The 20956-nt window shown below is 44.4% G+C and overlaps 1 protein-coding gene across 8 annotated transcripts in view; it reads left to right on the top strand.

Moving 5' to 3' along the window:
• Window positions 1-20956, top strand: part of LOC124340783 (pleckstrin homology domain-containing family G member 5-like) — an 88803-nt gene that overhangs the window by 33233 nt on the left and 34614 nt on the right. For 3 of the 8 annotated variants that reach the window (XM_046793427.1, XM_046793426.1, XM_046793428.1), the window contains one exon: window positions 10291-10424. In XM_046793427.1, the coding sequence (XP_046649383.1) occupies window positions 10291-10424 (134 nt within the window). Of the gene's footprint in view, window positions 1-2946; window positions 4841-7467; window positions 7694-10290; window positions 10425-15843; window positions 15907-20956 lie in introns of those variants that run through there. The other 5 variants (XM_046793425.1, XM_046793422.1, XM_046793423.1 and 2 more) reach the window with 4 other exon arrangements.

The raw sequence follows: 20956 nt of genomic DNA, 5'->3' as shown, positions 1-20956 counted from the left end.
TGCAATCAGTTTTTCAAAGGGAGTTGTCGCTGCATTTTGATATAAATCGTTGGACGTCGAGGCCGTTCTCTCCATCTTTCATTTCACTCGTCTGCAATCTCATTTCCTTTTGATTTCTTTTTTCTTTTTTCTTTTTTTCCCTCCGCCAATTTCGAGGAAGTTGGTTCCTTCCGGTCCGCCGAAAGTGGACGAATCCGGGAGCTCGGCATCCATCCGAATCACTAGTCCCATATCAGACACAGCAGACAATCGTCCCGAAAGTGAATAGATAGATTGGCTACTGTATAGTACAAGTCACCGAGTCCAGTAATAGGTTAGATAGTAGCAACAACTTCTCCTCTGCTATATAAATCTTATAGCGCAGCTTATATAGCTTTTATTCTTGCCCTAGCTACACTCGGGCGGCAGCTACCGGTTGCCATGGCAAGAAAACAAACATTCACGCATGATAGGATCGTGTCGGTCGGTTAGATGAGAATACGCATACACACTTCAGACGTTCACACATATATATATATATATATACGTGTACATTATATATATATATAGGTGTCTGAAGGCCACCTGGATCTAAGATGCATTAATGCCGGCCGGTCCGTCTATCCTTTTCATCCCTTTTTTAAAATCATTTCTTTCTTTATTTCTCTCCTCTAGACCATTTTCCGTCAGAAATCTAGTAAACAGGTGGGCTGTGTGGAAGAAGAAGAAAAACGAACTGGGCTACCGTTTACGTTTCTATTTATTTATTTTTTCGGGATGAAAGAGGAGGGAGGGAAGATGGGGATTGGTGGCCGGGGGATGTGCGCGCGTGAGTCGCTCGCTCGGCAGGTGCCGTCGAATGGACGGGACTTGGGGGCACACCATTTGTAGTCGCTCTCTCTTCTTCTTTCTTCTTCTTCTTCTTTCTTTTCTTTTCTTTTTTCTTCTATATAAATATATTTATACGCATTTCACCTTTTTGAATGAACTCATCAAAGCGTTTACGACGGGATTAAAGGGAACGGAGCCACGGAGCCGACAGGGCCGTTGCATTTGGGAGGTACGACGTTTTGGTCCCGAGACGCTAGCTGCGCTTGTTGGTATATAGTCGTGTGTGGACGAATATGGCAGGCTGATCGCAGCCTGGCAACAAGCGCCCAAAGGCGAAAAATTAAAGAGAACCGAAAAAACCAAAAAAAAAACTCCTTCCGCACGAAAGAAACCAAACGCAATTTCTTGTTTTTCTTAAATGTTTCTTTTGATGATGTTATTGATTTGGGAAGAGACGCTGATTTTTGTTTTGTTTCGTCGAACCGCCATATTGTTTTTAGTGGGGATGTACGGCCGAGAGCAAAACGAACAATGTCGTGTAGCTTTCCGTCGATGAGTTTTCTTTTTTCCCCCTTTATTGCTAATATATCGCCAGTTGGTTGTTGTTCCTTCTCTTTCTTTTCTCCCGTCTGTTTAATTCCTTTTTCCTTAAACAATTTGATTATTTATTATTTTTTTCCCCTCCGAAAATGCGCGCAGTTCGGTCAAAGCTCCTTTTTTCTTCTTTCTTTCTTTCTTTTCTTCTTCTTCTTCTTCTCCTCCTCGCCCAGCGCTGCCCAGCCGTACCGAGAAGGAAAAAACGAGACTTATATATGTATTCTCGTGTACGTACGTTAGGGAACAAGTTGAAGGCACTCGGTGGTTAGCCCGCGTGTGAATGCGCGTGAAATAAGACAGGAACTCTATCTGTGCAAGCAGTGCTGCGTTGGGCTTCTTTCTTCTTCTTCCTCCTCCTCCTCTCGTGAAAGAAAAATAAAATAAAGAAAAAAAGAAATAAAAGAAATAAAATTTAACAAATGCGCAACGAGTCCATCCGCGCACAGTAGCAGCCGAAAGACCATAATAATCTCTGCTGTCTCTACACACTTGCCTAGTGAAGTAATAACAAAGAGAAAAGAATATATACGGGCAAGCGAAAAAGGGAAGAAGAGAAAAAAAAAACAAGAAATTCGTGTCCAGGGTCCCTGGGAAACGAAAGAAAATCGACGTGTAAAAGATCGTTTTTACACGCCATTTATTACAGGACATTCCCAGCAGGCGATCGTTCTCTCATATTTTTTCTTTTCGTTCTTCTTCTTCTTCTTCTTCACCTTATCTTAATCTATACCCCCATTAAGTTTTTTTTTCCTTGTGTTAAAAAAAAAAAAAAGATTTTAATTGCTTTTAATAAGCGATATGTACAGTCTTTCTCGGTTAAAGTTGAAGGGGGGAAAAGAGTTTTCCGGTTTCCAAATTTTTTGTCGTTGCCAGAAGCCGAAAAAAAAAAGAGTTTCAACTTTTACCTGTCTTCACAGTGTTCCAAGATGCTTCTATATAGGCTTTTTGAAAAAAGAAATAGTCAAAAGGCATATTATTATTGCCACCAGCAGGTTGTATGCGTCTGTCCTGTTGTACGCACTACACCACCGCCACCACCACCATCACGGCTGGTGTGCCGGAGTCTATATCTAAAGACACTGGCACACAGCTCTATAGCCTTATTACAGTGCTTATCCTACACATATTCAAACCTATATTTTTACCTGTGGTGTTGGTATGTTTTTTTCGGGGGGGGGGGGGAAGAAGAGAGAGAAAGGTGGTTTATACACCTGACTTTGGCGTGTGTGTGTGTGTGAGTGCTCGTTCCCTCGGGAAAGATAGTCTACAACTCTCAACCAGGAGAGAAGAAACACAAGCCAAAGAGAGAGAAGAGAGAGAGAGAGAGAGAGAGAGAGAAGGGGATGGTCGGATGGTCGGATGGAAAAGAATGGGTTAGATCGTCTCTCTTATACATTCGGAAAGGAAGGAAAAAGCTCGAGAAAAAAGAGATGAAAAGGAAGAAAGAAAGAGGAGAAAAAGAAGAAAAACAACACAACCAACCTGGGCTCTGCTCTCGCCTAGCCCTCACTCCTCTCTGGGCTAGCTAGCTAGCTATGTGCAGAGGTAGTACGCTAGGTAGTACCGCCCGCCCAGCTTTTTTCTTTTTTGTATTTTATATATTTCTCTTCTTCTGAAGGATAGTGAGAAAGAAAGTCCACGCGACTGTGGCGAGCGAACGCAGTCAGTCGGTCGACGGCGTCGCGTTTGCCCAGTTCGTTCATTTCACGATCTGACGAGACTTTTTTCAAGTTATTTTTACCAAATCGAAAACGATATTTCTATTCATCCAGCGGCTAATTAAACTTTGGCGAATTGGTGGTTGCTATTTTGCGTGTGGATTACGTGTGTGTGTGTGTTGTGTTTTCGCCAGTGCTGCTGCTGTTTTGTGTTTGTTTTTTCCCCAGTGTCGCTATAAAAAGAAGAGAAGAAGTTAAACACTCGTGGGGAATGACGATTGTAGTGGCGATAGCACAGTCATCAAAGGATCATGAAAACGGTGAAACGGGATTGCCTTCATCCGTCTAATAGAATCTTATCGCCGTCCGTGAGTGTGGCGTCGTGTGGCGTCGGGTCACCAAGTTCGCCGCCGTGGTGGCACCTTTTGCGTCTCGCGAGAGACCCTCGACTTTAACGGACACTCTACGTCAAGCGGAAGGTGGTTGGAGTGGCCCTTTTTTTCAACTTTGGCCGGAATCGGAAAAACTGGAATTGTGTTTTTTGTTTCTAGGTTTTCGGGTCTCTCCGTGATATCCGCTGAAACGTGGCAATTCCGTGATTCCGATCCGCGTGTCAGATGATGTCAAGACGGCCTTCCCCGTCCGGTTTCTGACAGCTACTCTATTGAAATAAAAGAAGCAAAAAAATAAAAAATAAAAAGAATAATAATCAAGTGAAGAATATAAGAAGCTGGGTCGCTGGGATATAACTGTGCATCAAAAGCGACTGGTTTTTATTCTTCATTTATCTTTTCTTTTTACCTCGATTTTTTCTCCTTGTCATCCATCATCGTGGTTCCCCCTTTTTATTATTATTATTTCATTTTTTTTTTTGTCCACCATATTCTTCCATCTTCCCTCCCGAATTTTTTTTTTTTTCTTCTTTTTCTTGATTTATCCAACGAGTTTTACATCCCCGCCGGGCTTTTGACTCTTGACATAATAAATCGGGCGTTTGATTGTCTCGTTGGAAGTCGAAGGGGGGTGGAAATAACTTGAACAGATTGGAATCAATCAAGAAGAATAAGATGGAGAAGACGCTGACTCGCTTGAAAAGCAATTTGAAATCGCGGCGCAAGTTATCGCTGCCGATGCTGGTCGGCCAGTTCCACCAGCACTGGAACGGTCAGAACAGCTCCGAGTCGCGCGAGCCGCTGGCCAACAGCAGCCACGGTCCCAAAGCGGCCGAGTCTGAGGAGCTTTTGTCCGAGTCTGCTGACGTCATCGGCCCGGCTTGCGGATCCAGTCCCGAAGACGTGGACTGCAGCGATGACGAGTCTGCACTGGGCGACCTTTCGGCCCGCTCGCCCATGGGCAAAGCCTGGCTGAGTTTCGGCCGCTCGCGCCGGGTCAAGAGCCGCAACAAGCCGAGACGCTGGCCGTCCACTCCGGCCTTTCTGCCGACGAGTTCGCGGGCCAGCGCGGCGGTGGCGGTTAGCCTCGGCGGCTCGTCTGGCGATTTGGTCGAGTCTTCGTCGGCTTCGCCACAAGCTCCGCAACCGTTGCCGACCTCGTTGTCGGCGGCCAACGGCCACGGGGGCAGCAGCCACAACTTGACCACCGCAAAGGCCCAGGCTGCTGCTGCTGTTGCTATCCGACCGCAACCTTACATCCAGGGCTACCACCTTACTCTCCCTAGTTTTCTGAGCAACAGAAGTCGTCACCAACAACAGCAACAACAGCAGTCCGGCTCTAGTATCAACCAGTCACAGCCAAAAAATCGACAGCTGCTACAAGTATTTTGGTTTTTCTTTTCTGTAGTTCTGTCGGTCGCTCTTATTTTGGCGACGATTGGCGGCCAATGATGTGGCGGTGGTGCTGTGCCCTTTCGGCTACGTCGGCCATCGGACAGCGGCGCAGCCCCCGTTGGCTCCTTTTGGCCGCACCGTATATAGAACGCGTCGCGCTTTCCTTTTCGTTTGTTGTTTTGGTTGTTGCTGCTGCTGCTGCTGAGACTCTCAGTTTCCCCTTCTCTGTCTGGAAGGCGAAAATCACGAAGGCACCACGAAAAATGTTTTTCTCTCTTTGGAATCAAAGTTGAGAGCAGTTTTCTACATGATCAAACCACGGGAATCCGAAATTTCAATTCCACTCGGGCCGGCACCTCCCCATTTTTGTCTGAAATTTCCTGTTTTTATAATGAATTCGCCCGCTTTCCCATTTCTCCGACCGGTGTCGACGGATAGTCCGTTGGACGTTTCGTGAAAAACACGAAATCTAGTCTAGCGAGAAACCCAACCAAAAAAAAAATAGTTGGAACAGATCACGTCCGAGTGACCAAAAACAATGACAAACTCGAAACGAGGACAAATTGAAATTTTTTTTGTGTGACAAAGTAACAATTACACGATGTTAGAAATCTGGGGACCCGAATTCCACAAATTCCCAACGTTCCGCTCGTGTTGCTGCTGCAATCGCTGCAAAAATGATTCACATTTTGATTTTAATTTTGGCAGCAGCAGCAGCTGAGCCGAGAGACTCCCCCCAGAAATTTGTTTTCCCCTCAAGTGCAAGAGATTAGAAATCGGAATAATTTATACAGCGCGCGCGTCTTGCGCCAACTTTTTTTTTCTCTTTGGGTCATTACCCAAACTGAAGGTAAAAAAAAAAATAAAAAAAAAATAACCAAATGTTAAGAGACCACACCTCGAACTATAGTGGAATTGAAACAGCTCGGATGCCCGTCGTTGAATCACGAAGAAAAGTCGGACGTCAATTGTTTGAAACGTGGGCGGGCAATAACCAAAACAGTCAGTGAAATTGTAAATGAGCAAGAGACGCATTTCAATCGATTGTCAACCGCTGTGTCATGGGAGAATAGGCGTCCGCTGGATTGCATCCAGCAATCCGCTTTTTTTTCTTTTTCCAATTGAAAAATCATCTCCATGACTCTCCGGTGTGACGAAACGGTGGAAACCTTCATTCCTTTTTGGCAATGACGTTTCACTCTCTCTCTCCAACCGCTTACGTGTCGTTTCTCTCTCTCTCTCTCTCTCTCGGGCTGATGTATAGATAGATAGTTTTGAGCGTGAAAAAAAAACGTGTGCGGTCGCCGTGTGATTGTTGTTGCCTACTTAATTCTTATGGGAGATTGTTTTTTGCGTGGAGAGATGGAAAGTAGAGTTTCGGAGAAGGACAAGAAAACAAATGCGGCAACTAAATAGAAAGGATCGGCCGGAGGACCTTTGACTATACTATTCAGCCCGAAATTATTTTTTGGTAAAAATGTTGTCATCATCGCACGGCCTATTATAAGAGCCTCGAAGGGCGCCGAGCAGATTGTGAACGCGCGGGAGAATCGAACGTTATTTGAAGTAATAAATGGCAGAGGACAAATCGTTAGCTCTAATGATTTTTTTTTCCCATTTACTATATTTGTGGAAATCCAAAAAACAAAGTCGGGCGTGTGACTCCTTTCTCTCTCTGTTGTACCGTAATTTGGTTGGCTGTTGAATTCATTGTTTTGAACCGTTTAATGATTTTCACAGTAGCTAGCTAGCAGTTGCGTTCAAAATGATTCGTTGATTTTTGCTTTGAATGGCTCCAGCGTGGCTTCCCCTTTTATATTTCACAACCGTTTAGCGACTAGACCGTATCGTGGGCCCTGTTGAACGCACCGCGAAACCGGTTGGCCTTAGCCCTTTCGAGAGTCGTTAGCTTCTTCCATGGCGGAATGCAGCCAGCTACATAGTATTCCGGCCGTGTTGCGCCCCGCTAGTATCTTAGCGTGTGGGAGAAAGAAAACGGCGAAAAATGGTTGTCGCTCTCTTCTTCCAACCTGGCAGTAGTGGTAGTCCTATAACGGTTTAACGAATAAAACAAAAATAAGAGACAATAGGACGTAATCTGATGGATTAGCTCCTCCTGCTGCTGCTTCCGCCATCCATTTTGCCTTGGCCTTCTGCCTCCTTTTTTTCTTCTTACTTATTACATTGCTGTCGCTGGCTGATGTTGTTATTTCCCCGGGGGGATAGAGAGAGAAGCTTAGCTTAGATCACCTGTCCCGACTGTAAAAAAAATAAAAATTATATCTTTTTCTCTTTCTTTTCATGGCCTGTTGTCTTTTTTTTTTTGTTTTCTTCCGTTCAATATATCTTTACTGTGCGATCGCGTTCATACCGGCGTGAGAGACGCACGAAGGAGAAGAGAGTCCGACCGTGACGCTTAAACAGTACATGTGCAGTATTTAATAATAAGTCTATGCGGAAATGCGAAAGAGAGAGAGAGAGAAAAGGAGAGACGTATGACGACGAGAAGAAGAGATTGATGCCAAATGGAGGAAGAAAATATTTTGTATATTTTTCTTGGGGGAAAAAAGTTTGTTGGCTGTTTTTGTAATTCTTGAATGATGGGGGTTGTAAAGGAGACGGCGCCAGGCCGCCAAAGTGACGTCTGCCATCGAGTTTTGGAGAGTGACGACGATGAAAACTCTGAGAGAGACGCTCACACGGCGGCGACGACGACGACGACGACGCCGGCTGTGGTGGTAGTGGCGGAGGCGCCGCCGCCCGCGCCGCCCGCCAAATCAGTCAAACCGACGATACCGTCGCCAGTGCTGATGGATGTCCTAATGGCACGTTCCGAAGAAGGTATTTATTTCATATTCCAAAATACAAACCAAAAATTCTCCAAGCGTCGTCTTGGGTATTAATAAAGCGGCACCGTGTAGTCCGTGTAATTTATAATTTATGTTTTCTACTATATCGTTAGTTAACCCAAAAAAGTCCCATCGCTGGGCTTTGAGCAACTTTGTCCTTCATTAGTGATTACGATCAAAAGTTTGGTCGTAAAGGAAAAGAAATGATCTAATTAATAAATGGAATCCGTGTTGGTTGGTGAAAGCTGAAAGCTGCTTTTCGTACATGGCGTACAAAATTGTCATTTCAGTATTTTTAGTTTTTTTTTTTACTTTTATGGCGGCGTCGCGACGCCCCCTAGGGTCTCGACTAGCATTGCAAATCTAGTTTTGCCGGTATTATTCGGTTTTATATTTATTTAGTTTGATTGAGTTTCATTTTAATTGAATTTTTTTAACTCAATTATTTTTATTGAGTATTTGTTTGTTTTTTAAGACAATTCTATAAAAAACTGAAAAACAAAAAGAACTTTTGAGAATATTCGTCTCATTTTTGCAATCTGGCAAATGCAACAAAAAAACCCGGGACATTCCCGATTGCAGACTACAATTTAGCGAACGACACATGAAATTGAATCGTGTTTCGTCTCGTGTTTTTAAATTACTTTTGAGAGTGAGAAATACTAGAAATCGTAGATAAAACCTTTAAGGAAATAGTTTATGCTCTTTACAATGAATATTCTACTATTTTGGCAGGTATGTTTGTCTTCATTTTGTAAACCTGAGTGTGAATTATTTTTTCGTGTACAAAGCTGGTAGAGGCAGGCACAGAAAATAGCTTTCTTTCTTGTCAGAGGCCAGGCCGAGGCCACCATGGCCGAATTAGAAGGAAACTTGGAAGAAAATAATGAAGGCTCCATTTCATGCATGAGTTTCTTTCTTGTCCAACATCATCCATGTGAGCCAGTCACTTGTTGGTTCTCGTTGGTGAAGCAATTTGAACACTCAGAACTACGTACAGGTTTTTCAATACATAGAGGAGTAGGAATATATTTATTGAGTTTTATAATGAGTTCAGAACAAGATAAAACTGAATAATCAACTAAAATATTATCTTGTGACAGACACAAATTAAATTTAAAAGTTAACAAAAAACAAACAAATTATTTTGTTTTTTAAAACTCCATTTGCAATGCTAGTCTCTAAGATTAGTTAATTACTTTTCTCTCCGCTCGACGAAGGATCCCTCGATTTTTTGTTCACTTGGGATGAAATTCCGTATGCTGTTTCACGGATTCCAGTTTTCCCCAGTTTTGAATTCTATTTTCGTGTGTTGTCGCTAGATTTTGATGAACTCGAGTAGAACTAACTAATACCAGAGGGGGCGGGGCAATCTTCCGTCTCCATTTCCGTGCAAAGGTTTTTTCACGCCCGAAGAGAGAAGTGACGCTTTCTGGAAAGGGGAAACAAATAAAAAGAAAAACCAAACGGAATGGGGTTGACAGCGAGCATTATTTCTTAGTCGTCATCCATAGCGGAGCGTGAGTTTCCTGCCCAGCTGCCTGGCCAGGGAGGGGGGGGGGCAAACCCGAAAAAAAAAACTGAAACCGAAGAACAAATGATAGAGAAAGAGTGCGTTGCACCAAACTCTTTATGGGACAGGGTGTACAAGGTATACATCAAGCTGGCCACCAATAGTAGCCGATGGTACAAAAAGAATGAATAGAAAAATCAGAAAGAAAAAAAAAGGAAAGAGTGCTGGCTGGGCGGAGAGAAACGCATGTGGCCAGCGCATGAGAACGGGAAAGACGGAGCGGAAAAATCAAAGAAAAAAAAAACCCTCCCATCTCATACTGGACTGTACGGAGTCTCAGCAATGAGCAAAATGTAATGAGCTAATAACGCGAGCAGCAGTTAGAAGGAAGAATCCCCCAAGTTAGTTGGTCTTAACTTTCGGTCTGAGATGGTTCTGATGGGAAATGGCGGCCCGCTCTCCCATAGTACCCACCGAGTGACCGATCCAGTAGTCATTAAGTACATTCATATCCTGTGTGTTTATTTCGTAACGTGCAGCACCCAACTAAACCAAACTCGCAGAAAAAAACAAAACACTTGAGAACGCGGATACCCCCCATCATGAAATTAAAAGAAATGAGCCCGATGGGAGAGTGTTGAATGGTTCTTCTCTCTGGCTTTCGCCTCCTTGAACCATCAAATCTAGGAGCCCAACGGAAAAGAAGAAGAAGAAAAAAAAGTGTTAAGTGTGTTTTTATTTTGAGCGAGGAAACCTCGGCGTATGGCGTATGGCTTTGCTTTTATCTGCCGCGAGTGAAAGACGCTCTGTTTCGCCCTGATTTACAGCCTCGTTAACACTTTTAAGACGGAGGAATCCGTGTGTGTAGTGTATGTTATGTACTCCCGCCGTCCGTGTGTTGCCTCAATTTTCTCGTTTGTTTAATGCGGTTTAGTGGCAAGGGAAATCCGGGTCAACGACGAACGCAAATATTCGGGAAAATCTATCGAGCTTTTATTAATAAAATCTTCGAATTTGTTTTGCCCCCCTTTACGACATGTTACCATTTCGTGTGACTTTGGGCGATCGCTCCGTAGATGGCAGCAGCTCGTCGTCGAACGGGACCCACCATCACCGGCACGCTCCGCCGCCGTCGCCTTCACCGCCGCCGCTGCCGCCGCAACGTCACCAACCTCATCTGAATGATTCGTCCGTTCAACTCAACAAACAGGTAGGAAATCAAAACTTAAACAATCTGTTTCTATTTTTGTTGGGTCCGTTGCCGCTATAACGGAATAAATGTCGTTTCTTTCTGGGAACGCACGTGCCGCCCAATTATTTTTGGGCCCCGAAAATATTGGGGACGTCCGGACAACACGAGTGCGCGACACAAGTTGACTAATTTATAATATTAGATTACGTAAATATAAGGTGAACTGCGTCTAGTTCACCGAAAGAAAGGAGGAAAAAAAGGGCAGAAATGAGCAGGTTCAAGAGAAAGACTATTGTCGGGGTAAGTGCGGTGAACCTGTCTTAAGCAGAAACTGCTCAACTGATGGGGAGGAATGATTGTTCTTCGCTCCAGTTTCGCCCGATGATGGAGGGGGTACGGAAGAAGGGGAAAACGAAAAGAAAAGTCGATGATCAATTAGTCGTCGAAACGACAACAAAAGAGATCCGGGATGAAGAGATTGTGTACGTGCATAGAAGTTGTAATCAAAACCCATTTTTTTTTTGTGAAGGGGGTGGGGCGAAAAAATGTGAAGAGAAACGGAAAAATCGGGGAGAGAAATCGATAAAAAAAAATCCTGTCACGCTCGAAATGCCTCGGATTTTCCATTTCTGTTAAAAGAATTCGAATCGTCTTTTTATTGTCTTTTTTTCTTTTTTGAGTTTGTTCCATTTCTAAAGAGATTCGGGTGTTTGTGGAGATTGCGTTTCACTCGGCGAGTCTCCCGTCGTATAGTTTTGTAGTGCGCGCCGTTGAAGTAAAGAACATCCGAGTTAGTTCAATTTCCTGCGTATTGTGTGTTTGTTTGTCTGTTGATTTTTCTCTTTTACTTTTTTTCTCCGCCTCCTTCTTCTTTGCCTCTTTTCTATTCGGTCCTCCATTTTTTTTTTTGAATTCGCATTCTGCACGATCACTCTCCTTTTTTTCCCCCTGGCCCCACTCGAGACGCTAATCTAAAGGCCACAGATTGGCCCTTAACTTGCATTTTCATCCACCATATCCGGGCGTTCCTCCTCTACTGTGATCGACTCCCTTTCTCTTTCGAGCGCCAGCACATCCAACTATCCCGAGACAGATTCGCTTACCCTTATTTCTGTGCGATGTCGAAACGGAAATCGGTAGTCGGTACAACAAGCCAAGAAACGTGACGTTATAAAAGAGGAGAAAAAAAAGGTGGAGAGAAATAAGAAAATATAGGACCTTGACGTCATTCATCATACTCGATGATGTATTCACAAAAAAAAATGAAAGAATACAAATACTGGACGGAGATCGATGATGATTACATAACGTACCGTGCCCTTTTTTTGTATGTGTGTGTGCGCCTTGTCTATACCCATAGAGAAAATAGTTCCAAACCGTCTTCACCTGCAAAATTGCATAACGATTCACGTCGTAATCAATGGCTATTTTTGCTGGTTGGTACAGTTTAATCAAAAAAGATCTGGACGCATCCGGCAATCTCGGTGGATCTCGAGACTCTCCATGACAATATTCCGGAATGGTAACCATGACGTTGCCTTGATTCCTTTCGCCCAGGCAATCTTGTTTATTTTTATTTGTGTGTCCCTGCCCCCCCCCCCCTCTCTCACATAGATTTTGGGACTTTCCCTTCTTCTTCCACTTTTTTGCTGTTATACTGTCTTACTCAATCTATCTTGATGACAACAACGGGGAGAAAACGTTCGACATTATCCAGCAGTTTGATGGCAGTGGGCTGGACCCGCTTCTTATTATTTTTATTTTTTGTAATTCTTTTAAGCTGTCTGTCGTTCGGGAATGACACAAAAAAAAAAAGAGAAAAGGGTGGCTGGGAAGTTTCATCAATCAACTGACCTATACGCCAGCATAAACAAAGAGAACAACAAAAAACAAAAATGAATAAAAGCCTCAATAAATAAATAATCATAATTCGGTAATAAAATCAGGGCGTAACAACAGAATCAAAAGGAAAGTCGAGCGATGGAGATGAAAGACTTTGCCATGTAATAAAGGTTTTCCCCGTATACAAGTATATATATCTTTCTTTTTCCCCCTTTTTTCTTGATGTAAGCTCTGGGCACCTCGATTTTCTCGACTTTGGAGACATTGGACAAAGAAGTTGAAAGAAGGGAGAGAGAGAGGAAAGGAGCCGGAAAGTTCGAAATGCAATGAAATGAAAGGATTTCATCGATTTCGCTTTGTGTCAATGTCGTTGCACGGCTCATTAAATATTTCAAGACTTCGGGCGGGTAGAGCAGTAGTATTGTGGCCGAGATAAGATATCTCTACTGGCGCCGTTTAATGAGCGTCGCTCTTACTCTCTTTTACAGTCCTTCGGTTTTCTGTCCTACGCTTCTTTATCATTTTCTCTTCTTTTATTTTGTCCTTTTTTTATTTTTTACATTTTAAAATTCTTTACGGCCAAGTTTTTTTGTTTCCTCTTCTTGGCGGCGTCCGGATGCTCAACGCATCCTTCTGCTCGATTGAACTGGAAGAGAACGCGAACGTTGAATTCAGGGAAGAATTCAAAATGCACACAAGAAATTGAGAGAAAGGAGGAGACCCCGGAGAAAGTCCTTTTTACTTTTTCTTTCTCTCGGTTGCCGTCTTTTGCACAAGCGACAGCCGAGTTTGGTCCGTCTATCCAGGGCTTGTCCGACGAAACAGAAGACTGCCAGCAACTAGACGAGACAAGGAAGGTACAACATATAGGGTTGCCAATGAAAAGCCAGGGAGGGAATCGTTAGATGCGGACAGAGTCGGACACGAATACTCTTCAAAGGGTATAGATTGTCATAGAAAGTTGACAGGAATCAGGATCGATTTCTCTCCTTCCTTGGTACTACGGTATATACTGTTGTGTGTGTTCAGTGAAGCCTAGCGGCGGCTATTCTTTCATCGCACAACACTCTGGACAATCAAATCGTGTGCATTGTTTTATTGATTTATTTGTCGAGAAAGATTGAGGACGATTTCCTCCAGGAAATCTGGGCCGATGACTTTGCCTCTACGAAGGTGAAACTTTGGTCGACGTCTTGTCAAGTATTCCCCGGAATACCTTCCAACGAAAGGTTAAATATTGGCGCGTTTATATTTAGCCGGGTTTAAATTTCGATCGAGTGTCGTTATACAGTCGCGGCGCAGAATCAATCAATTTGTTTTCCAATCGGGAAACTTGGCAAGTTTGAACGACAAACAAGCGCTGGCGGCGCGCTGGCCCAATTCGATCCGATCAGCAATTTAATCGAAAAATGTATGCGACTATACGGTTGCACAGCGCACACAGTGTACGTGCGCACTTGCCGGCAGTCTCCGTCGGCAAGTTTGATTTTCTTTCTTTTTTTTTTGAGGCTGTGCCGGTTGCCGCCAAATGCTATTTGAATTTTGATGCCAGGGTTTTCGCAGAGTAATTACTTCATTCTCTGACTTTACTTTGTCTCGTCAGTGCCGGTCAGTGCGGAAGGCAAAAAGCGGAAAAGTCATGCGCTTTTCAGACTCTACAGGAATAGAAATGCTGCCAGCCTCTTTTGACATAGCTCAGTTAATGAAGAATCATCTCAAGACTGATTGTTAAAAGCCTGCGTAGGGGTAGGGTGCGGCCACGCCTTGGACTTGTTACCCGAGATGCTCATCGGCGAACCTCTTCTCACTTAATCTACTGCTCTCGTCAAACTGTACGCGACGATGATTAAAGAGAGAGAGAGAGAGAGATGCTCTGGAATCTATAGATAGAATAGATTCCACAAATGACCGCGCGCTTCGTGTAACCTTGACTGTTTGGCTTTTATCCCGTAACTTAATCTCAATCCCCCCTCCCGAGTCTTTGTTCTTTGCTTGATGCACCATCTTCCGTTTGCCTTCTCTTGTTCGTCATTATCAGACCGAGAGAGAGAGAGAGACCGGAAAACAGTCTACTAGTACCCTGGGTTCAAAATGTAGAGAGAGAGGGAGAGAGAGGCCTACCTAATAGCCTGTAGAATAATCGGGCGAGATGAAAGGGACGATATTTTATCGTTGGACTCTACGATAGCGTTGTGAATATATTTTGACATAATGCTCGACAGCAACGACCTCGTTATCCCATTCTTCCCCGTCGTCTATTACATTTTTCTTCTTCTTCTATACTCGATGGCTTGGACCAGAAAATACAAATATTCCTGCGCCTCTTTTTTTCAACGACTTGAAAATGAATCTTTTCTCAGTTCTCGGTGAACTCTTCCCTCCCGCTCTCTTGGATTTTGCCGCTTTCCCGATAATCAGATCAATTTCAACACGTAGCGCGGGAGCGAGAGAGAGATGTACCCAGCGCACATCAGAAGAGGAGAAAAGGTGGAGGGGAGGGTGCCAAGATTCGGACAGGAGGGATCGAAACAATGCCAAGAAAAGGACGACGACGACGAGAGAGAAAGAACGAAAGAAAGAAAGGAGCCCCTCTGAGACTGCGGGGCGTCGAGTGTTTCTTGAATGTATAGCGCAATAGTGCACACACCGTGAGGGGCTGCGTGAAAGAGAGTCCAGAAGGTAGGGTGGGTGGGTGGGTGGGAGGGTGGGAGCGAGCGAAGGAGAAAAAAAAGCTAAGATGAGTGGGTGGCGTCGCGGCGGTGGCGGCGCTATAGTCGACGAGAGATGGTGGCGGTGGTGGCGTTTGCGCTCCTCTGGCCTCGGCCGGGAGTTGTAGTAAGTGCGCGTCGACCGTGACGTCCTCGGCTCCCCTTCTCTCGCTCTCTTGCAGGGTCGAACTCAGTTCTGGCCCTCACTTGCAGACAGCGAGCCCAAGTGTTTAGCCCTGACGAGCCCTGTCAGTGAGCGCGCCGGGGTCCTCTGGGCTATTCTCTTAACGGGCGACGGCCAACGATTTTCCTTGCCAATCTGACGAGCGCCTTGCGCCTGAACGGACCGACATCTAACGCCAGACAAACAATTTTTTTTGTGTGTGTGTGTGGAGGTGGGGGAGACCGTCCCGTCCGCTTCGTCGTCCACTTTCATCTGTTTTGGGGAACCCTTTTTACTCCGATTGCTTTTTATTTCGGTTGGTTGTGACAAAGCCAAGGAAAACAACAAAAAAAGATTGATGGTGTGCAAGTTTTGATTTGATTTTCCCACCGCGCCCGCTCTCTCTTTCTCTCTCTCTTCTTAGCTGGCTGCTGAGTTATTCATGTGCGGAGTAGACCAGTGCGTGTGCGTGAGTCTGTCTCCATTGAGAAAAGAATCCGGCCGCGGGAAGAATTGTTTTGCGGTGACCACCAAACTGGAACTTTTTGTTTTGGAAGCCACCTGTGTTCAAACATCTGAAGCACGCTGACTTGTTCTTCTTATTATCCCTGGCAAGTGATTTGTGTCTGTCGCAATCATTATTTAGACGACTTCACACATCACCGAAAGACGGACCCGAAAAAAAAACTCAATTCGTCACGGGTGGGCCAACTGATCGAAACAGGATTGTACATGTGTACTACGTAGTGCGCTTCGCAACGTCCGGAAATCTGTCCGTCCCCAAAAGGTAAGGGTTCGAATTTGGTTTGAAAAACCCGAAAATGACATTCCTCTGAAAGTTTGTTTGGCTCGTTTTGATTTCTCGTGTCGGGAGATTCGATCGTGACTGGCTGCAATTAGTTTAGCGCGCCCTTTGAGTGGCGTCGAGGCCGCGAACAATTAATAATAAGACGACTCTCTGCATTTGCTCTACCTTTATCTGATCGAATTGTCCGCGCAAGTTCATTTGGACCTTCATGTTGATTTTTAAATTTTTCTTTTTTAAATTTTTATTTTTGGTGGAGGGGGGGGGGTTCTATGGTGGAAGGGATTTTTCCACCCAAACTGGATTGTTGTGGATGCCTCATGCGATACTTTCGGTATCAACCGCCCCTGCCGTCTTGTGTTCGCGCTTCTCTCTCTTCTCCATAGTTTCACGGCTATAAATAACTGGGCGGACGCTAAAGTTGTTTCCTGCTCCTTTTTTTCTTTTTCGTCTTGGATTTTTCTTCTTTCTTTTTTTCGATTCCCTTTTCTCGAGGGTTTGTTGTCGTCGTCGTCGTCGTTGTTTGTACCCATTTGTTTTGGTTAGGAAAACAGACACGGGAGAGCTTAGAGCGGCGGCCCGCACCTCTTAACGCGGTTTCCAGCAAAGCTCTTTGCTCCTGCTGCTCCTGCTGGTACCAGTTAGACCTGGTTCGATGGTGTGCATATCTTTAATGCACAAGTGGGTTTGCACTCTAAGAGATGTTCACTAGTCCTTGTCGTTGTTTTCCTACTTGTTAATAGTGTTACTTACTAGACATCGCCCGTGACTCTATTAGAAGGGAACTCGATGGGGTATAATCCAATCGCAATGTAGATTGCGTTATGGCAGGGAAAAGCGGGTGGGTGGCCATTACAGACTCTCTGGGTATTTCCCGCCTCGTGTTGCCAGTTCCTTGTGGAATACGGGGAATGATGAACGCGGGGGGAAAAAGGAAAGAAAATGAAAACCACTTAATTCTACTTGCACGTCCACTATTGATGTCCGATTGTCTATCCGTCTACTGCGAGGGATGCGCGAGAGCAATCGGAAAAATGGTGGAGACAACGACGACAGGAGAAAGAAATGTTGGATTTCTTTTTTTTCTCTTTTTCGTCTTCAAACGCGTCTGCGTAGGGCTTTGTTTGTTTGGGTTTTTTGGGTGATTAATTGTCATCCCCCTCTTTTATTTTTCTTTTGAAAAAAATTGGATAGCGCCCGCCATTCGTCGCAGTCGGATTTCCTAAAATTTTTGTATATTGTGATCGTTAGCTCTTATTTGGAAAAATGAGCGGACGGCGACCGGCTAATAACGGCTGGCGCAGATGAATGCGCGTAACGAATCATTACCGAGCGGATCGCTTGTTGAAGAGAGATCTAACTTTACAAACGAAAGGAGGAGGACGCGCAAGAGAAACATGACGACCAACGGGAATGGAAGGATTAAACGGCTATTGTGTTGTCATTTGCGGGTGCCACCGTTTCCCATTTGCTATGCGCTGCCGCACAACTTTTCTTTCTTATAGGGGGGGACTAACTCAAACTGGGAAGGTGTCGATAAAAATCACCGAGAGAGAGAGAGAGCGACGATGTCATTTTCTTTCCATTTTCGTACTCTCGCCAGCAACGGCCTTTCATCATCATCCCTCCTCCAAACAATTTCTAACACTCTTTTGGGTGGGCGAGTCCATCGTTTTACTTTTTTAAATAAAGCATTGTAGGACTTGTCTGTAAAACGGGCTTCGCCTCTCTCCCCCATAGAAAGTGTTTCTTGTATTATCAACGGGAATCCCGAGTTGCGTGCACTGTACCAGCACGCTTTTGAGCAGCTCGAGATTTTCCTGGTATCCTACAAGCAGCGTTGCCAAAGTTTGAGATTAATCAAGTCGAGTAGAAGTGTAGTAGTAGTTATAAATGGACAAAGTTTCTCGCCCAACTTTTTTTTCTCGGGCATCCGCACCAGTAAAAAATCTATTTCTCCTCTCTACAACATTGAATTCTTATCTTGAGAGAAAGAAAAGAAGGGGATACAACAATGAGGTTCCTGTGATTGCCCGCCGGCCCGACCTTTTTCAAACGCAGAACCAGAGCAACGACCTGTTATGTATTTTCACTCTCTCTCTCTCTTTCTCCCTTCTGCTCAACGTATTTATGATTATTATTATTATTATTGTCGAAAGCATTATGATTCCATTCTCTCCATGACGCTGAGGAATGGCATCTTGGTTCATTGTTGTGTGTATAGGGACTCTCCCCCGTATGTATTCTTGATTTGTTATTTTCCATCCGCAGCTCCTCTTTTGATCCGTTGGCCGGTGTGTGAGGCGTCCGCGTTTGCACAACCGTGAACGATGCGTCATGACGTTGACAAAAGGAATTAGAGAAAGAGAGAGAGAGTTGAAACTCGTAGCCTACTCCCATCCAGGAGGCAGCTGCCCCCTTATTGTCGTCATTCTTTGATTGTGTCTCAGAAAGAAGAAAAATCTGTTCGATTCTGCCGGGGAAGGTTTCTATAAAAAAAAAGGAGAAACAGATTCTAAAAGAAAAGGGGGGAAACAAATTTGTGAGTGTAATCTTTTCCAGGAAAAAAGGGGCCAGAGGAGAGAGTACAGGAAGAGTCCTTGGTAGGTTATTCACGAACTCTCACGGACGAGCGAGTCACGGCCCGTTACCAGACGGGGATAAGCTCTTTTTCCGTGACAGATTGAATAAGGTGATAGTCGTCGTCGTCGTCGCCGAGGCGCTTGACGATGTTGCCTATTGTCAACACACACAGAAGACTTGTAAGTGTCGACAAGTAGCGAATCATCAATCGTCTGTCTTATCGTCGAATCCCGGCGACGACTCGGTCCATCGCTCGATTATTTCCTCCCGGCTGTTTTCAATTTTTATTTTATTTTTTGTTTATTTCATCGACTGTTTAGATCAAATGAATTTAGAAACCAACGAAATAGGTTTTTTAAATTTTTCTTATTGTTCCCGAATTTTCATGGTGGGAAAAAATGTTACTAACGTGTGAATCTAAATTCATTTTGAAAAAAGATCGACAGCCTGTCGGTCCGATTTTTACGCCGTTGAAACATGTCGCAGTGCGTCCGTCTCTCTCTCTCCTTTTCAATCCCCCAGCATGATTTATAGCCGCCATTTGTTGTTGTCGCAGTTGTCCCAGTAGTAGTACATGTATTGCGTATATTAAACAGGAATAACATTGCTCGGCTGTTTCAAAAAGGAAAGTCCATTTTGCCGCGTGTCCAGCACATCACCTCACTCCGGGTGCCTTTAATATCGCAATGGATATATATATATAGTGCAGGACTCTGGTCTGCCGCACACACACACACACATACAAGACATCAGTTGACGACAGTGACGCAAATAAATGAAGATTGTCTGGGTCTTTCGGACACACACACAACAAGAAAAAAAAAGAACGAGCGATGAGCCGTTACGGACTGCGTGTTTGCTCTACTGTACATGTAGGTGTGTGTGTCTATGGGGGTTGTTGTGTGTGTCCCTGGACGACTTTCGGTTTTTATTTTTTTTTTTTGTTCCCGTCACAACTCGCCAAAGAAAAGCCCCCCCACCGCCTTTTTATTTTTTTTTATTCCTTTATTTGATTTCTTCTTATTTACTTGTGTGTGTGTGTGTGTGTTTACTGTACACGGATGTCGTTGGAGGCCGACGTTTCGACGATAGAAAAGGGTCTTCCAAGTCCCACGGTGTCTGGTACTGGCCCTGGCTCTGTTATATTAGTGCTATATATTTTTTTCTCTTTGTGGCATTGATCCTCCACCGGATCGAATGATGGCATTCAGGACATTTTTTTTGTCCATGAACGTCACGATGTTGACATCATTCATCATGATATACACTTTGCGTTTTTTTTTTCTTTCTTTCTGGTCGACTCTAAGCGAGTTAGTTCTTTCTTTTTTTTCCTGGCGGATTCTTCTTTGAAAAAGAATCAAAATCAAATCTGGGTCGGAGGCCCCCGGGACGGCCGACACGATCGTATAGCCACACCGTGCACCATCACACACACACGGCAACCGTGTTCTCCTCTTGCCCGAGAATCTATAAAAGTGGAAAAGGAGAATAAGCGATGATGGATGGAATGACACGGCCGTGTGGAAGAGCAACGACGGCGGAAGAAGATGAAGGGCGGAAAACCGAAAGCCCCCCCCCCTCTCCCCAGCCTACTCTTACTAATAATGCGCTAATGATTCGTTATTCATTTTCACTTTTGCATCGGCTCTTTTATATGATCCCTTTTTATTTTTTGATCAACGCGTTCATCCAGCCACGGAAACCACCTCCACCAGCCTTTTCTTCTTCTTTTCTTCTTTTCGGTGTATCGGTCGATTTTGGGACGGGCCATTTTCATAGATAGGTCGCGGGCCCGATCTCGCATCACGCGATTGTTTGAAGAAGAACCAACGCCCACTTGAACGGTTCTTCGTCCCGCGTCTTTTTTCTTTATTTATATTGACTGTGTGTTATGTCACAAGAATGATGGAAAGCGACCGTCTTTTATTTATTTATTTTTTTTTTTTTCAAGAAGGTGGGCGACGGTAATTTTTCAAAAAAGAATAACTTGTCACAATGTCGCCAACGGCCATCCGTCCTGTCCGCCCTTTAAAAAAACGGATCATCGCAATCGATGGGAAAAGGAGTCAGGAGCTTTCTGTTTCAGACGCCTACCAACGGGGGTCTAACACGCCCACGACGTACGTACGTGGAGTGGCGCGAGTAGATTTCCGATACGAAAATTGATTGACTAACCCTTAACGGTTTCATCATCGTCGCCATGGCGAAACCTGAAACTAAAAGAGGCAAAAATAAAACGAGAAATATTACGGCGACTCGCTTCACCTGGCGCCTTACACACATACACAACCGGCAGTAAATTATACCGAAAGAGGAAAGAGAGAAAAAAAGAAAAAGAAAATAGAAATGGGGCGCAGATGCTGATCACTTCGATCCAGCGCGTTGGGCGACATTATCGATCTCTCCCGTATGGGCGGCAGCCTTTGCTAACGTTACAATAGCTAGTCCG

The sequence above is a fragment of the Daphnia pulicaria genome, chromosome 5, assembly GCF_021234035.1.
Source record: "Daphnia pulicaria isolate SC F1-1A chromosome 5, SC_F0-13Bv2, whole genome shotgun sequence".
Classification (NCBI taxonomy): domain Eukaryota; kingdom Metazoa; phylum Arthropoda; class Branchiopoda; order Diplostraca; family Daphniidae; genus Daphnia; species Daphnia pulicaria.
This window is presented reverse-complemented; position numbering and strand designations above follow the sequence as displayed.